The sequence below is a fragment of the Cryptomeria japonica genome, chromosome 10 (assembly GCF_030272615.1).
Source record: "Cryptomeria japonica chromosome 10, Sugi_1.0, whole genome shotgun sequence".
Lineage (NCBI taxonomy): Eukaryota > Viridiplantae > Streptophyta > Pinopsida > Cupressales > Cupressaceae > Cryptomeria > Cryptomeria japonica.
Genome location: NC_081414.1, coordinates 385,194,996 through 385,213,029, shown reverse-complemented (window position 1 = coordinate 385,213,029; position 18,034 = coordinate 385,194,996). Strand labels below are relative to the sequence as shown.

General features: G+C 36.9%; 1 protein-coding gene across 2 annotated transcripts in view; it reads right to left on the bottom strand.

Moving 5' to 3' along the window:
• Positions 1–7,858: 7,858 nt before the first annotated feature.
• LOC131071683 (peroxisome biogenesis protein 3-2) overlaps positions 7,859–18,034 on the bottom strand; it is a 40,158-nt gene continuing 29,982 nt past the window's right edge. For both annotated transcript variants that reach the window (XM_058007622.2, XM_058007621.2), the window contains exon 7: positions 7,859–8,504. In XM_058007622.2, coding sequence (XP_057863605.2) covers positions 8,249–8,504 — 256 coding nt within the window. In that variant the 3' untranslated portion in view covers positions 7,859–8,248. The remainder of the gene's footprint in view (positions 8,505–18,034) is intronic.

Here is an 18,034-nt window from a genome sequence, read left to right as displayed (position 1 = left end):
AACATATTTACTCCCCCTTAACAATACATACAAAATTTTCACAACAAATACATATTTCTACTCCCCCTTTGACAACAATGTCAAATTGAAAAGTAAAATACATATTATATCATAAGTTGCATATATACAAAAATATAAGTGTCTTTTCAAGGAGTGTTCACCGCAATTTTCAAGAAAATGTCACTGAAAATTATCTTCATCTGAGTAAAATCATTTTCCTATGTTTCCAATAAAGTTTTAGTGATCTCAATAGTTGTCATAACTTGTGCAGTGAATTCTTCTGTTGCATCCACTGTGCTCATCTCTAGAGTTGCCAAAACCGCTTATGCATCCTTGTATACACGTTGTAAGATGTCCACTTTGGGTCTCAACTGGTTCTTGAGTTCCTTCAAGGATTGGAGTCTCTTAGCCTGTTCATAATCATAGACATCTAACCGACTTTGCAAATCATCAAATGATTTGCCAAATGCTAAGGTTGAATCCTGTAAAGGTATGTAGGCAGTACATATCCTTTCCAGTACTTGTTTTGTCTCTTCTCGGCTCTTCTTCAAATCAATATAAAAAAATAAAACGTTAGATGTATAGGCCAGTATCCTCCTTCCAAATTCAATAGCAGTCTTCAAAAGATCTTTATTCAGGGATAAAGCAATCTTCCCTGTATCAATATCTTTCATTATTTGTTCTCCTCTCTTCTTTCTGTAATTCTTCTCAGCTAAAGTCTAAGCAGCTTCTTCAAGAGACTTCAGTTGGTCAGAAGCATCATCAACCAACCGGCCAAGCTTGCCGATAGAAATTGACAAATTTCCAATGTCAGTCTCCGATAGAAGACTTGACAGAATCTCAACGACAGTTTGAATTGTTTCTGCTTCCTTCCTCTACTCTTTCAATCTTTTCTTTTGAGCTCTAGATTGCATCACTGTTGCAATCTCCATGAGTTCAGATGCACTCATATTATCTATATCTATACGCCCTTTGATGCCTATTGAGTCATCCTCATCATCAATTTGCTGCTTTATCTTTGCTTTTTCCTTTTCAGTTGTTTTCTCTGCTATCTTCTCCTATGTTTTCTCTTTCGCTTCCTCCTTTTTCTGTTCAATTTCCTTCACTTCAACCTCTTTCTTAGGTTCCTCTTTCTCTATTTTTGCCTTTGTTTGTTTCTCCTGTGTATCTGTTGTAACTGGTGGCAGTTGATTTTCCACTTGGTGTTCTTTTTCTGGTGGCGGTTGAACATCCACACTAGGTTGAATTATCGGTGTTTCGGCTGCTTCCTGTGTAACAATAATGACCAGTTGTTGTAAAGGTTCCATAACTGGTGCAATGATATTGCCAGTTGTATCAATAGTGTCCTGGATTTCATCAATATCATCTACAAAGATAACAGGTAGAGAAGTAGTGTCATCATTATGCTTAATAGGATAGACAATATCCGGTGGAATAATCTCTTCTTCATCTAGCTCCGGTCGATCTCCAGTCTTTGTTTGGTCATCATTATGAGACTTCATCTGCTCATGCATCCTTTGAATATTTCTAGCTATCTGATGAGTTTCAACTTCAATAGATTGAACCTTTCCACTTAATAACATCAATCTTCTTGCCTTAGAATGAAACTGTCGTTTGAAATTATCAAGCAATGCTAATAATTTATCTCTAGATAATTTAGGAAAATATTGAATGAAAACACTATCAATAATTTCTTGATCTTGGTCAACAGCCAATTACCACTTATTTGCAAGAATAGAATACAAAGAATTAGAAATATCCTTTTCAATATCTTGAGGTAACCGATTGTATTGACACAAGTGGTTGATTATCTCTTGAACAATTTGTTGCTTCTAATCATCATCAAATGAATCAAAACATTTTTTCACATTATCAAACCTATTCCTCCCTAATGTTTTCAATGTCTTCTCAAAATCAGTCATAAGCTTGTAAGATAAAACATTAATAGGAATACTTGGCTTTGAAACTTCTTCTACTAGTTTGGCTTTCTTACCAGTTGCTTTCATCTTCTTTGGTTCATCTTCAGTGTCAGTATCCTCAGATTCTACTTGAAGAATAAGTTGCCTACCTCTCTTGTTTGTTGCAGTCTGCTTCTTATCATACACTTTGGGTGTTGATTCCTTTTTGACTTGAACACTTCTTGTCACCCTTGTACCGGTAGTCACTGAAGGTACTTGCTCAACTTTCTTCTTCTTCTCTTTGGCAGTATTGGGTTCAGCAGGTGCATTTCTTTCCTTGTAAGTTCTCAGTCGTTTCTTCTTCTTATCCTTGGGAGATGCCAAAAGGTTGTTGGCATATCCAATTAATAAGTCATAGTTGACTTCATAACTCATTTCATCCATCTCATCTTCCCTGGGTTCTACGGCCTCCATAAGACAAAAGTTTGTGGTAACTGTGAAATAGATGTCTTTTGCAAAGTGTTTCACCACATCTTTAGGTAGCCTCACCCTCATGCTCATCTTCTTTTGGAACTCATTAAAATATCTATTTACAGCAGCATAAAATGTGTTCTTTACAGCCTTAATGTTGTTATCGATATGTCCTTTGACCATTATATGTCACCAATACCCGGTTGGAAATTCTAAAAATAAAAGAATAGACCAATCAATAGTTGACCATATTTGAACCTTTGACTGTTGTATTTCTTAATTGATTGCAGGTTCAAAATCAATTGGCTACTTATTGCCTCGCATAGGTCATAATTTGCATTCTCAGCAATCATCCTGTAAGTTGCATGCATAGCAGCAAATGGCACACTGTTCATCCTGCTGGAATAAAATATCCTATAACCAATGATCAAAGTTGCAAGTCTAATTGTTGGGTCTTTAATGTTCTTGACTGAAAACGCACGACCGTCAGAGGTGGTCTGAGTTAGTGCAATCACAGTCTCTTTTGAAATCTTCCTCAGCTTTGGAACTTCACCGGTTTGCAAAAAACCAGTCACTGCATGAATTGCTTCCTTTGTGATTGTGTGCGACCTGTCAAGATACATATTTTCTCCAGGCACACGACTAAGAATTATCCTAACATGTTCTTCAAAATCTTCAAGAAAATACGCCGCATTGTGAAAACCCTTTTCATAAACCCTAATGAACTCGGGTTTGATTTTCCCGTTTTTATCACATAAAAATTTGAGTTGAGAATAAATTGATAATGATCCTCAATCCTCAATTTTACAGTCAACGTAACTAGATAAATCACCTTTGATCATAACATCAGCAGGAACTTGAGACAATGCATTATATGATACTATTTTGTATGATTCCATGGACTCCATAGGTTCAACAATGATCATAAGTCTCTCTACTTGCTTAGACGATGATGCCATTCTGGATAAACTCAATTTGAGAGAGATTAACAAAAGAATACCTTAATTCCTTTGAGCTGGCAAGGTTTCCGGTTGATCTCTCGAATGTACACCCGATTCACCTTCTCTAATCTTCGAATCCGATTCAATCTTTCGATCTGCAACACAAATCCTTCTACAATCAACTAGCAATTCTCTTTTTCGCTCTGTAGGTGCTCAAGAACTCTTCTTTGAATGCAATTAGGGTAAAAATAACATAGTAAAACTCGTTTTTATAAACTTACCCATTGCATTAATTGCTCAACCGATAGGGTAACAAACCCTAATATACCGCTTAACAAAACTTCCCACTACTGACAAGTATATAACCGGTTGACAATCTTTTGAAAAACTGGTAGACAATGATATCAAGAATTCTCACAAAACAACTCAAAATGCAAAACTCTCTTACCACGCATTCTTCAAGGGGTCTAGAAGTAGATTTCCCGCTATGCACCCCTTAGGCATGTTGAAAGACTTAATTCACCAGTGCAGAATTCTCCACACTAGGTGAAGGGTTAGATTCTTTTGTAGGCTTGTCCTCACTCTTCTTTTTCCAGATTATGTTCATCCTCTCTGGTTTCCTCGACAATGACCTTTTGCTTACCTTTCTGATCTTCAGAGTGGTTGACCGGTTTGTTCTTCCTGGTTCTACAGAATTTTGCCATGTGTCCCAATTTGTGACAATGATAGCAAGCCATCCCAGATGATCTCCAAGGTTCTGCATTACCTCTTTCAATTCTCCTTCTGCAGTTCATAGCCACATGTCCATAATTGTTACAAATGGTGCAAATCATGTTAGTTACCTTTTCCATTTCATATGGACTGAACCGGTTGACATAGGGTCTTCTCCAGTCACCATTAGATCTTGGATTCATGTGAGGTGTCGGATTGTTTGCTCCATATTTGCATTCAACTTATCTATGTCCATACATGTTGCATGTAAAATAGTGGCCTTCAAAACTCCTAAACACATACCTAGTATTTGCATTATAACTTATATTCTCATTAGGTCTGCTTCTACACACATTAGCAGTATGTCCAAGTTTATGACAGATAAAGCAAACAGGTTTGAAAGCTTTCTTACCAGTAGGCTTGTTAGCCTTAGGAGCAGTTTTACCTTTGTGCATGTTGCTCTTGTTACGGGAAGATTCTCCTTTCTCAGATGTATTGAAACCTAATCCAGATGTGTCACCTTTCATTCTCTGAGATTGGATCTGCTCATCCAGCATAGAACTCTTATTGAACTTTTCCAACTTTCCATTAGCCTCAGTGAGCTCTCTAGTAAGATCTTCATTGTGTTTTGTCAGAGTCTCTCTTAGAGATGTTACCATTTCAAGATCTAGCTGCAAAGCCTCCTTCTCTTCCTTCTCTTCATGCCAATGCTCATGCAAAGTTGCATTCTCCTTATTGATTTTGAGAATCTCATGATCTCTCTCTTTTATTAGGTCTTCAGCTACCCTCCTTGCTTCAAGCTCTTGGCTCATGCAGATGGTTAGGGCTTCTAACTCTCTTCTCAAATTTAGCTTTTCACCATTCAGTTTTTCAACATCTTCAGCCAATGCATCAATATTGCCCTCATCTGAGGAACTATTGTCAGATATCTCCAATAGTTGCTCAGTCAACTCTCTCCTTTTGACTTGTGAAGCTTTAAATCTGACCCTTAGGGTTTCAAGCTCTTGGTTGCATCAAGCACTCTAGCCATCTCTAAATAACTCATATCCCCCATGGTGGCTTTAGGGTTTCCTTCCAAGCGATTAAGCCTTAAGGAAGTTTAGCTCTGATACCAATTGATAGACTTATAAAGCACTGAGAGGGGGGGGTGAATCAATGACAGCAAAAACAATACCACTTTAAACACAGACCGGTAAAGACAGTTAACTAGTCTACTTAATACTATGCATGCAATCCAAAATGATATTAAAGCATCCACAAGAAGTAAAACACCCACCATAATACAAGTGTTTATACGTGGAAAACCCAACTGGAAAAAACCACGGTGAGATGGGACTCACAAGTTAACTATCTACAATAATAGGTGACTGACTGGTTAGGGTCTACAAAAGTGCTCTGCTAGGAGCGAATCCTGTTAAAGATCCTAAAGCCCTGTTAGGAGCTATAACTTGTTAAAGGTAGTACCCTGTTAGAAGTAACCTCGGTAGAGGATTTCAAACCCAAACTAATGGAACACCTTGTTAGAGCTTACTCGGTTAGGGGATTTGACTATTGTAGTGATTAGAAAACAACAGGTGGTGTGATCTAGAAGTAGCACAACTTGCTTGAATAGATCCTCTTCTAGTCACTCAAAACTGCATCACCGACATACTCTGCAACGCCTTCAATAAATAGCAACAACTTAACACTTCTATCTCACATCATCAAAATAGTTCATCATAATGTCATTATATAGACATTAGATTTCATGTCGGCTCAGGAATCATATCACAATTTCCTAGGTGCAGTGTATCTGGACAATCTAAAATAACACATCACATATTGCCGCCAAATTTGTCGATTATGGATAACTCATCACTCAATCAGTGAAACCGGTTGGAACATCGATACCGGATAAGAGTTAACCTCTTCCAACTTATAGATCGATTGTCCTCCATTTGCTTCCTTGATGATCTCAACTAAATCTCCAAGTTGGTGTCATGACATTCCTGCATATACCGGTTGTCTACATATACCGGTTAGACACCCTCAAAACCATTTGAACTTTACTATACATATAATACCAGTTTGTCTTAACTAAGATGACTATGACAATGTGAACATGTGTGTGTATATATGTGCCATCAATGACAACACATGAAGTCATCCATTACAATCATCTTCAAGCCAACAATCAAAGTCAACGTTATGTTGAGGGTTATGGTTAGAATTTCATTATAAAATAAGACTATTACTTATTTTACATTGATTGTAATGGGAATTCATGTAATGTTAGCCCTAACCCTACCCCTACCTCTAATCATGATTTTATCTCTAACGTTAATCCTAACGCTAAGCTAACCCTAACCCTAACCCTAACCCTAATCTTAACCCTAACCCTAATTCTCTCTCTTACTCTAACCTTAATCATAGTCCTAGTGCTAACCCCAACCCTACTCAATATTCTATCTCTAACCCTAACCCTAATTCTATCAATAACCCTAATCTTAACCCCAACCCTACCCCTAATCCTAATTCTATCATTAACCCAACCCAACCCCAACCCTAATCCTAACATAACCTCAACCATAATCCTAATTTTGTCTCTAACCCTAACCTTAATCCTATCCCTCATCCTCACCCTACCCCTAACCCTAATCCTAATTCTATCTCTAACCCTAATCCTAATCCTAATGCTAACCACAATCCTAATCAATCTTAATCCTAATACTAACCACAATCCTAATCCTAATTTTCTCTCTAACCTAACCCTAACCCTACCCTTAATCCTAATTCTATCTCTAATCCTTACCTTAACCCAACCCTAATCCTAATTGTATCTCTAACGCTAACCCTAATTCTATCTCTAACCCTAACCATAACCTTACCCTAGTCCTAATTCTATCTCAACCCCAACACCAATCCTAATCCTAGCACTCTCTAACCCTAACTCTAACCCTAGTTCTATCCCAAATCTTTACTATAACCCTAACTCTAGTTGTAACCCTAACCCTATCAATTTATAACCCTAACCCTAATTCCATCTCTAGCCTTGACCCTAACCCTAACCCTAACCCTAATCCTTAAACCTAGCCTTAATTATAACCTTAACCCTAATCTTAATTCAGATGTCTAACATGTCATGAATGCTACTAGCATATATATGTTTAATTATATAAATATTACATCAAAAAATGTCCTTGAAGCATCTATTTTTTAATTAATTTCTCTCATAAAATTGCAACTATTTTATATATATTATTAAATATCTACATATGCTTGTAGATTTGTAGTTCAATTTTTATTTTGTAAATATATTTATTATATTGTAATTTCAATTTTTATAGATAAGCCAAAAAAATAATACTTGTACGTAAAAGCTCATTTTTAATATTATAAAATTTGTGTAATAATCTTAAATATTTTTTAGGATACGATCGATAGTTTTATATATATGATACATATGGTATTAAATTAATTTTGATACAGATTTAGTCTGAAGTATACATGTGTGCTGTATAAAAAAAAAGTGTTAATTTTCTGTTTTGTTTTATTGATTTTTATTTTTTGTTTATCTATTATTAAAAGATTGTTCCCTTGTGTCATATTCTTGTACCTCGTTAGACATGCAACCTCTCCTCTCTCCCACTCCTCTCCCTCTTTTTAGTCAATCTATCCAGATCTGTAGCAAACTATTTTCCTCCTCCTTGAGCTCTCTAACATCCTAATAATAGATCATGGACTGTGAAATCAAGACATATATGCAAAAACACACAATCGAATCTAAAAACAGCAATAATCAGCATTATGGATTGTGGAAATCTGATATCATTAATAGAAGATTAGTGACAAGATACAAAGACAAATATCAAACATCATCAGAATGATCTATATATAATCTCTATCTTCCACCTCCAAATAAATTCTGCATATTACAATCCATTAAATGGAAATCTGTAGCATATCACATTACACCATGCGATAACCCTTTGTCCAGGAGTGAAAACATTTAAAAGCGTCTTTAGATCCTCAACATTCTAAAAACCTTCAAAAATTATATTTTTCAAAGCTATACAAAATTACTTTGGCAAGCCTTGGCCACATGGCTTGTACTAAATCAATATTCCAATTTGGAATGCAATTCGTAGCAAATGCAATGTGCCATTACAGCAGATATAAGAACACGAGTAAATTACATAGTAAATATGAAAATTTTACTATACAGGGTGTAATGAAACAAGTTAATCACTATGACATTGCTCCAACATTTGCATAAACAAGAGCATAAAATGATTGCACCTGTGGAAGATTACCAATAATGTTGATGAACCTGTTTTTGATAGGATGCTCCAGGAGGACAGAACTTACACGAGCCACTGGAGGTAAAATCTTAGCTAAAGGAATTCCCCCAGAAGTGTTGCCCTCGAAGATGGTATAGAACTCTTTCATCATGTTGTCCAAAACAGCCTTCAGTGCTAATTCCAGAATCACCCCAAAGTCATCACTGTCACCAGCCAGATATGAATCATGTCATTATAAATCATTTTTAACAATATAGAATAATCAGGTAGAAGCTTCTAGAAGACACTATAATTTATTTATGCATATGTTTCAGATCACACTCATTATCCTTTATCAGGATAAAAGCAAAAGATCATGTACCATGGAGTATTATTCAAATCATCAATATAAATAAATTAGAGTTTCCAGAAGCTTTCTCCCAATCTAATGGACTAAAAATCTCACGTATCAGGTAAAAGTCATAACCCTGTATGTACATCATCGGAGGTTCATCGAATTACACTGCCCATGGAAGCACAATAAATTGATAAGAAATATGTAACAAGTGTATTTAATGATATTTACTATTTAATTGTTCATTTATTTATTAAATTAATTAATCTGCAGAGACTAAACAATAATTAATAGTAAACCGTTTGCAAAGATTAATTAGTAGTCACGCCAACTATAAGAGAACGGGGTGAGATATGGAACCCAGACTTTAATTAAGAAAAGATAGTAAATAGAATATGAATCGAGGCAAGGACATGTCACGATTAGTAATCAGGAGGTGCATTAGCATTATATGAAACCGATGCGATTTCTAATATGAAGAGTGGTGACAGCCACAAGGGATGGGACATGTCTTATGGATGTTTTTCCCTACATGGTAGGCATTGGGAAGAATAAGAAGATATCAACTGAGAATCAGGCTTGGGTCTGAACCGAATTGGAGATCTCATTAGTTTACAAACAACTAATACTTTCTGCCTTGGACAGAGATTGGTATGTTGTTCTGAACGGAACAATGATACTCTTTCTTTTATAATTACAATAAGCATCTAAGTTGTTGAATTAATGTTTCATGACTGATAGATAACATAATAAGATAAATATCAGATATGTCTGAAATCTTAGGATTAAACATTGACATAGTACAACAAGATATTGGCCTATTTACAGACCTATGCCCAGTTCTGATCCATTTTCCTGAGTGGTGTGATGCTGTTAGGAAGAGGCGGAGTAAACCCATCTCATGATAGATGAGCCCCAAGGGTGAAAGAACTCATGATCCTGAAATCTGGGCTGCAGGCCCCAAGGGTGAATGGACAGAGGTTCCTGTAATCTAGGCTGCATTATGGACATTGGAGATGGTATCATCGCACCCTAGACAAGCAAGTCTCCTATCCAGGATTAGAAATTAGAAGGGATTAAGATTAGGCCTGAATAAAGACAATACCTAATTGTACTATGAGCAACCCTGGTCATTAATTCATAATTACTGTAACATTGTAAGTAGTAATGTGTGTTTCCCTTTGGGAATTGACAGCCTTTAAACAGGGGGCATTACAGTAAACTAAATTTTAAACAATATGAACTGATCTCAGAAACATGCACTAAATTTTCTCAAAGCATTTGTTTAGTCCTATGTACTGGATCATTAGCAAACAAAATATAAAGTGTTCCTCTGTTTTGTACCTGGGCATGACATACAGTTATACTTAGTTCTTCATCCCTAATTCCAGTCCCTGGCCTTGATCTTATTACTGAAATCATGTTTTGTTTACATAGGATTAATGAAGAATTGTCCTCGGTTAATAAGCGTTGAGTCATTGGCTGATTATGATTTATTTTCCCATTGAGTGTATAATGAAGGAAAACCCTGTAAGATGTATATTTTCAATCATATTTATTATTTTCTTATTGAAAACCTAGAAAGTTGCAATTGTGTGAGTTCTCATGTTAAAGCAGGCTTTGCAGGTGTAGTCCATCCTGAGTGAGCAAGTGCTTCCCATTTTTATATCTTTCTTTGTTCAATTTGTTTTGTATTTATCTGATTTGGTTAGGAATGCAGCAAGTAATATCAGAATGAAAAGCTTTGTCCATGTCAAAAAGATCCAAATATGAAGTTTCCAACTCTAGAAAGGTAGCCACTTATGCCTTACCTTAGGTGGATGGTAGTACCGTGATATTCTCATACCGATCCAGATAGAGAATAATATAGAATCAATATACAGCGGGAGTGAGGAATCACACTTGCTCTTCACACTTCTTCCCTACTCTCTTGCTATCAATGACCAACTAACTTGTTTGTTACCATGGCAATCTGTCCAACTGAACATTAATCTAACTATGCTTATGCTCAACACAAACAGGATTCCCCTCTTCATGTCTACTTTTTTGAATTTGAATCCCTAGTGATGAAAAGGCTGATTGATTCTCTATTATGTGCATGAATCAATATTGGGATAGATATGAACAAGTTAGTTGATTTAAGAATTATCTACATCTATTCTGTCTCCTGTCCAACTCTATTTGAATCTGTCATCACTCAATCAATCTGACTGGAAGAAAATGCCAATGCTGCAAAGGCAATGCTGTAGTTAAGGATTGGATCTGTAGCATATAACTCAATCATAGAAATTATTGAATGAGAATTTGTTGGACATCTTCCCTGCTTATACAAAGAATCCAATGGTAGACGTTGAAAATAGGATGAGAAAACACCAACAGTAAAGGTCATGTTAATATAATTTATACCATAGATGAACTACTCGGCGAGTAGTTAAAAACTCGCAAGTTTTAACGACTTAACTCGTGCCAAAAACTCGGCGAGACCGTATTTAAAACTCGGCCGCCAGTGTTCAAGAGGAAAAAATGGCAAAAAAAGGTTTTATTTCATCATTTCTTGACTTCTATTTTGCTGAGAGGGGAAAAATAACTCTTCCAAATACTTGACTACTGATTTCCATCGATTTGAAGTGGATTTGAGGCGGATTTGAAGCAGATTGAAGTGGTTTTTGAAGAAAAATCAGATTCCCAATGTTTGAGTCATTGGAACAAGATTTAAAACTATTTTTTACAAGTTTTGTTGAATTTTTCACTATTTTTACTATTTTTTTGAAGAATCTCTTGTTTTTCAAAAAAAATCAAACCCTAATATTTTTTTTATTTTTTTAACTTTGAATGATGTCTAAAATTATTTAAACTAATTTAGATAGTTTGCTAAATTGTTAAACTAAATATTAACTTTGTCTTTTCACTTTGTATGTGTAGGTTAACAGTTAACCATTAATTCAATATGGCAAATTCAGGGTATAATATGCCCATTTGGATATATAGGCACCCGTCCTAAAGATGCTAGAGATAGGGCTTGGAGGTATGCCTATGAAGGACCGGACCCTAGGTTGGCGATTTGCATTAAATGTGAAAAAGTAAATCATGGAGGCATAAACCGCCTCAAATACTAGCTTGCAGGCATTGAGAAGCATGATGCTAGGGTATGTCTTGGGGCCACCGAAAAAATAAAAAGAAACATTAATGCCTTACTTTCAGCTGGGGAAGAGAAAAAATTACAAAAGGAGAGGGCATAACTAACCATGAGAGCAGCCATAGCTGAATCTCAAGGTGCTTCAATTGACATTGAAGAAGAAGACGCACTTCAGGGCATAGTAGGCTCTCGTTGTGGCCCATGTATCTACAAACCCAACACCACCTCGGCCACCACTTCTACTTCCTCTAGTAAAGTACCTGTTGCATCACCATCAGGGACAGCCTATAGGTAGTTATTTTGTGCCTAGGAACACACCTGGAACACAACTATCATTAGAGGCCACTAGAAGGAATAGAGAGGCACATGAGAAAACAAACATTGCATATGCTGATTTTTGGTACTTCAACAACATCCCATTCAATGTGGCAGACAGTCCTTATTGGCTAAATTTGGTTACCGCAATGACAGTTTCAGAAAAAGAGTACAAGGCCCCCTCTCGCAAGGATTTGGGTGGGAGGTTAGTAAATAGTCCACTTGATTTCATTTTTAATTGTTTTTCTCGTTTGTTAAATCAAAATTGTGTACTAAGACCTAATTTCACTTTGTTCTTGTAGGTCGCTCACAAATGCAGTTGATAGGGCAAAAGAAGCGGTGGAGGACCAAAGAAATGAATGGAGAAAGTATGGCTGCACCATTCTTTCGGATGGGTGGACAAATGACAAAAACCACACCATTATTATTTTTCTAGTTGCTTGCAAGGACAATGTGGTGTTCTTGAAATTGGTTGATGCCTCCAATAAGGTGAAAAATGCATAAACATTGGCTAGAATGTTGGAGCACATTGTCATGGAGGTGGGAGTAGAGAATGTGGTGCAAATAATCACAGATAATGTAGCAGCATATGTGGCAGCAGGTAGAATCCTCCAAGATAGGCACCCCTGTAGTACCCCTCTTCGATCAGACTCTTTTGTATTTATGTTTGACTTCAATTGACTGTTCAATGGAACATTATTGTATATTGATTCAGACTTTATGCGATGTTATTTCATGCTTTATCTGGATTTGTGGTATATGCTTTCATGCAGTATCTCAGCGCTTATGACTAATGTTATTTTTATATGGACTGACACTTTTACCTTATATGTGCGATCCATTATTTATATGTTGTGTGTTTGCATGTGTATGGGATGCGAGGAGATGATTTTCCTTCACACTCCGGTGAGACAGGGAACGTCACGATTCTCCTTCATCGGTGTGTGTGTCATGTCTGTTTATATATTTGTTTATATGCACGTGTGGTTCTTTGGTGAAGGACATTGCAGGTACAAGTACCGGGTAGGTACGGGGTATTGACTCCACTTGGTTTCACAAGTCTGAGCGTGCCTTATTTGTTCGATGGGAGTGGAGGAGATAGTGGTTGGACCCTAACATGACCCGCAGTTACACTCGTGTGAGTGTTGTCAATCGGTTGTCTTTCCCGTCTGGCCGGTATGCGAGTCATAGTGCTTTGGTTTGGTCATTTGTGAGTCGTCATTTGATCATTCTTCGTTTTGCGTGCTTTCGTTTATTTGAATGGTTATTTAATTGAGTGAATGATGCTATTTTTATGCTGGTGTAACTAGTTGATTATTATGCTCATACATCTATGGATTTAATTAAATAATTGAATTGCTTGAATTAAATGGTTAAATTGGCTTATTTTATTGTGAATAGTTGTATTAACATTTTGTGGAAGGAAATAAGTATTTGCCTACCATTTAAATGTTGAATGCTTATGTTGACAGAAAGTATCTTGGAAAATAGAAAATTAATAAAAAGCTTTTCTTTTTACCTTTCCATTTGACTTTTGCATTTTATTTGTTGGAAAAGAATTGTTTTGGATAAAGTAAATCTGATTGTTCCTACTTTTTAAAATAATTTAATTTGATTGGTTGGGAAAACTTTTAACCTAGAAAGTTTAGGTTGAAATTATTTTCCCATATATTCCTAGGAGTTCACGGGAATGGGGAGGCAAAAATTTTGAAAGAGAAATTTGGAAAACCATTCTGGAAGAGGAGCTGGACTTGGATTTGGTTTGCAAGAATTGGGATTCTTCCATCATTTTGCTTCCTAGTTTGCTGGAAGGTTGGATACTCTCTTCTTGTTTTGAAATTTAATTTTGAATGTTTTAGTTGCTTCCTGTGTGTTGAAAAATGTAAATCTCCTTGTAAATTCTTGTTGAATGATTGAAATGAAAGGAAGAGTGAGTGTTATTGTTGATTTTGTGGAATTCATATCAAATGTTTGCATATGGGAAAGAAATGGGTTATCTTTCTATTTGTTGTTTGTTAATTGTTGTTGAATTATCTCTTTCTATTTGGAATAGAAAGGAATAGATTTAGTTTGTTGTGTGTTTTCTAGTATCTATTTGCCCAAGATTTGGGGCTTATGATGGCAAGAATTGGTTGTTTACCTCTTGATAGATGTAAGGAATTCTTCCTGTGTAATGAAAGTGAGGAAATTTGTCTTAATCCTTCTCCTATCTCTTAAATTCTTCTATTGTTGCCTAAATCTTTATTTATTGGGTTCTTGTGTGATTTTAATTCACCATTTACCTTATTGGTAAATATCCCTTTGTATTCTGGAGTTTGGCACTGTGCTTGTGTTTCCGTGAAAACGGTGAACAAGGGATGAATCGATTACTTATTAAATCGATTTAATATTGCAAAGGAAGAGGAAATTTATTATTCTTTGGTTCAACCTTACCCCGTGGCGAGCTAGCCCCACCACACGGGTCAGTAGTGTCTAAATACCCGCAGGTAGCAGCACTACCGGTCGGCAGTACTGCTACACGGTAGCAACACTACCGGTCGATAGGGCTGCTACGCGGTAGCAGTACTACCGGCAAGTAGTGCCTACTGTTCCGGCAGCAACACTAACGCGGGTAGGCTTTGGCCCCCGCATGCCTTTGTACCCTTCGCGGTACAACTTATTGCATGTCGTTTATTTAATTTTATAAACGCAATGAAATATTTTTAAGTTGGTTTTAATGTTAAATATCAATGGTAGTGTAAAGTGATTTTCATATTGATTTAATAAATTTATTTATTGAAATCAAGGTTTTGGGAATTATTAATTTATAATTGGTAAATTTTAGATGTATTCTGGAAATGGAGTATATGTTTATTATAAATCATATTTTATTCGGTTGAATAATTAATATGGATTTTATTCTATATTGGTATATTGAATTTGGAAATTAAATAGATGTGAATGTCGTATAAGAGTGTTTATTTAATTTTCAATCAATGAAGTTGCAAGTGCTTATGATGCTGATTTTCTCAAAGATTGTCTGAGTGCGGACTTAGTGAAATTAGCTTTCCTTGCAAAGAGTTTTATTGTGGTTGTTTCTCGTCTATGGTTCAGTCGTCTCGTTGTGGCGTATTTGGGTACCTCTTGACCAAGTGATATATGATGACCTCGTTGTCTTAACCATGTAGTGTCTTTGCCTTATGGTTAACCAAGAGTCAGTATGTCCTTGTTTGACCACTTGTATTTGGATAGTGGTGTTATGGTTGTTTGCTTCACCATAGGGTCCTCGTGGAGTGACCATGTTTGTTTAGTGTCCTTTGAGAGAGTAGCTTTCGAGTGGGGGCCGCGCCCAAAGTGGATGGCAGGATAACCCATCGAAAGTCAGCTAATAAGTGATAATCTAATAATTGATTAGGTGGGTAGTTTATAACATTATATAAGATATTGTACCTCGCGCATGGTTGAGTGCTTGTAAAGGGCTCATGATGTAGTGAGAAGGCCTAGAATGGCAAACCAACCACCTTGTCTTCATGAAAGGCTAGTAGGGTCCGCATGAGACTTAGTTGGAGCCGGAGGTTCGGGAAAGGTTACCAGGATAACCCAGGATGGGGGTCGGGACCTATGGAGACCGACCATGGTAACCATCATAAGCTATGCGATGACACTCTCTCTTTAGGTTCACTTGTGTATTGTGATGTTGAGTCACCTGGATTATTGTGGAGTAGTATTGTGCTGTCATGGAGTCGTATTGTTTTGTCGACCATGTCATGCTTTTGCTTGCTTGAGGGTCCTCTGCTATCTCCTAGCACGGTGGGGTGATTCCATTTTGGGAGTTACATGGTCGGGTGGTAGTGCCACTTCCCATCGAATATTCTTGTTCGTACCTTCATGCGAGGATTGGCTTTGCAGATGTTTCTATGGTTCGTGACTCATGCTCTATCTCATGTTTGGAGATTATTGTTCTTTGGAGGCCTATGTGGTCAATTGTATTATGAACTCTTGTAACCATGTATTTGTTCAAGATGTTATCCTTTTATGTATATTGAGAGCCATGTATTGGAAGATCAATGTAATCCTCAATTTTGGATGTCATTTCTTAGCTTTCTTCATGATTTGTGTAAATGCTTATTGAAGAGAATTATATTGTATCCTTTCAATCTTTCAATGGTGTAACTGTTATTGCATATGGCTTATTATGTTCTTTAAGTATGATGGTTAATTGGATTAATCATAATTGTGAAATTTATGTGTTAGTTTAATTCTTCGTTGGTAACCCTTAAGGAATTCTGGTGTAAGTCTTCCGCTTGTGTTATTATTGTGCAAACGTTGTCATTAATGCACCTAATATGTTTATACTTTTTTTTTAAAATTGTTTCACCCTTGTTGTGGCTTTTCCTTTGGGGTTCCTGGCGGGGCATTACAACCCCCTTCTTTTTTGGACACCTTGTGCAACACATGTCCTTGACCTTCTTTTGGAGGACATAGGAAAACTTGATTGGGTGACTCCAGTTGTGGAAGATTCAAGGAGAATCATGAAATATATTTACAATCTCCTTTGGGTTTTACATTTCATGAAAGAGCACACCCAAGGGAGAGATTTGGTGAGAGCTGGTGTCACAAGGTTTGCAACAATTTTCTTGATGTTGCAAAGCATTCTTGGTGCATTGACTTCTTTGAAACAAATGTTTGTGAGTCAAGCATGGCTAGACTCGCCTTATTCAAAGAAGGCTGAAGGAGAGGGTGTTGCATGCATAGTCTTCGACAAACATTTTGCACAAAAGGCTGCAGAGATTGTGAAGGTAACTTTAAAACTTGAATTTTTAATTATTCTTGATTCAAGTCTCTCATTATTAATTTGTAACTTTATTAATTAATCTTTTTGTAATTTGTATTTTTCAATTGTAGGTGTCAGAGCCCTTGGTTAGAGTTCTCTGCTTGGTAGATGAGGGATATATTTATGAGGCCATGGATAGGGTCAATGAGTCTATCAAAAATTACTACAAGGGGGATAGACTCAAATTTGATCCCATTTGGGAAATTATTGATAAGAAGTGGAACAATCAGCTCCACCAACCCATTCATGCAACAGGGTACTTTCTCAACCCTCGTTTTAAGTTCGGGGGTTCTTACTCAAATCCTAATGGAGAGGTCATGGAGGGCCTCACTACATGCATTCAAAGGATGATACCCGAGGTTGAGGTGAGAGACCTCATTGTCGCCGAACTACATTATTATGAGGAAGCAAGGGGTAAGCTATTCTCTTCAAAGCTGGCTAGGAGAGGAAGAACCACTCAAACCCCAGGTATAACATTTGCCATTTTGGGGTCTAAAGTGATTGACAAATTATGTTTTCGCTTTTCTCTTTGCTTTCTAACTTTTCAATATTTTATTTTGCAGATGCTTGGTGGCAAAGTTGGGGTGGAAATACCCCAAATCTCAAAAAATTTGCCCTCAAAATCTTATGTCAGCCTTGTAGTTCATCCAGTTGTGAGCACAATTGGAGCTTGTTTGAAGCCATCCACACGAAAAAGAGGAGCAAGTTAGCTCAAAAACGTTTCAATGACCTTGTTTTTGTGCAATATAATCTTCGGTTGCGCATAAGGAAGGTAGAGGAAGCACTAGTTGGTCCAATTGACTTGGATGATATAGATCCTTACAGTGATTGGACATCACAGGACCAACCTCCATTGTTTACAGAGGATGATATCACTGATTTGGAGAGGCAGGCTATGGAGGAGGAGGGGGGTGGATTTGGTTTCACACTGGATGACATTGAGGAGGATGAGGAGTCATTACCAATGCTAGGAGCAGCTAGAGACATAGCTTCATCCAAGATGGAGGACGAGCCACAGCCCGAGCCAGACATACCGAGCGAGGAGGCACAGTCACGCCCACAACAGACTTCTAGGACTAGACCCTCTAGTTCTACCTCTCCCCTAGTTTTTACTAGAGTTGGGAAGAGGAAGATG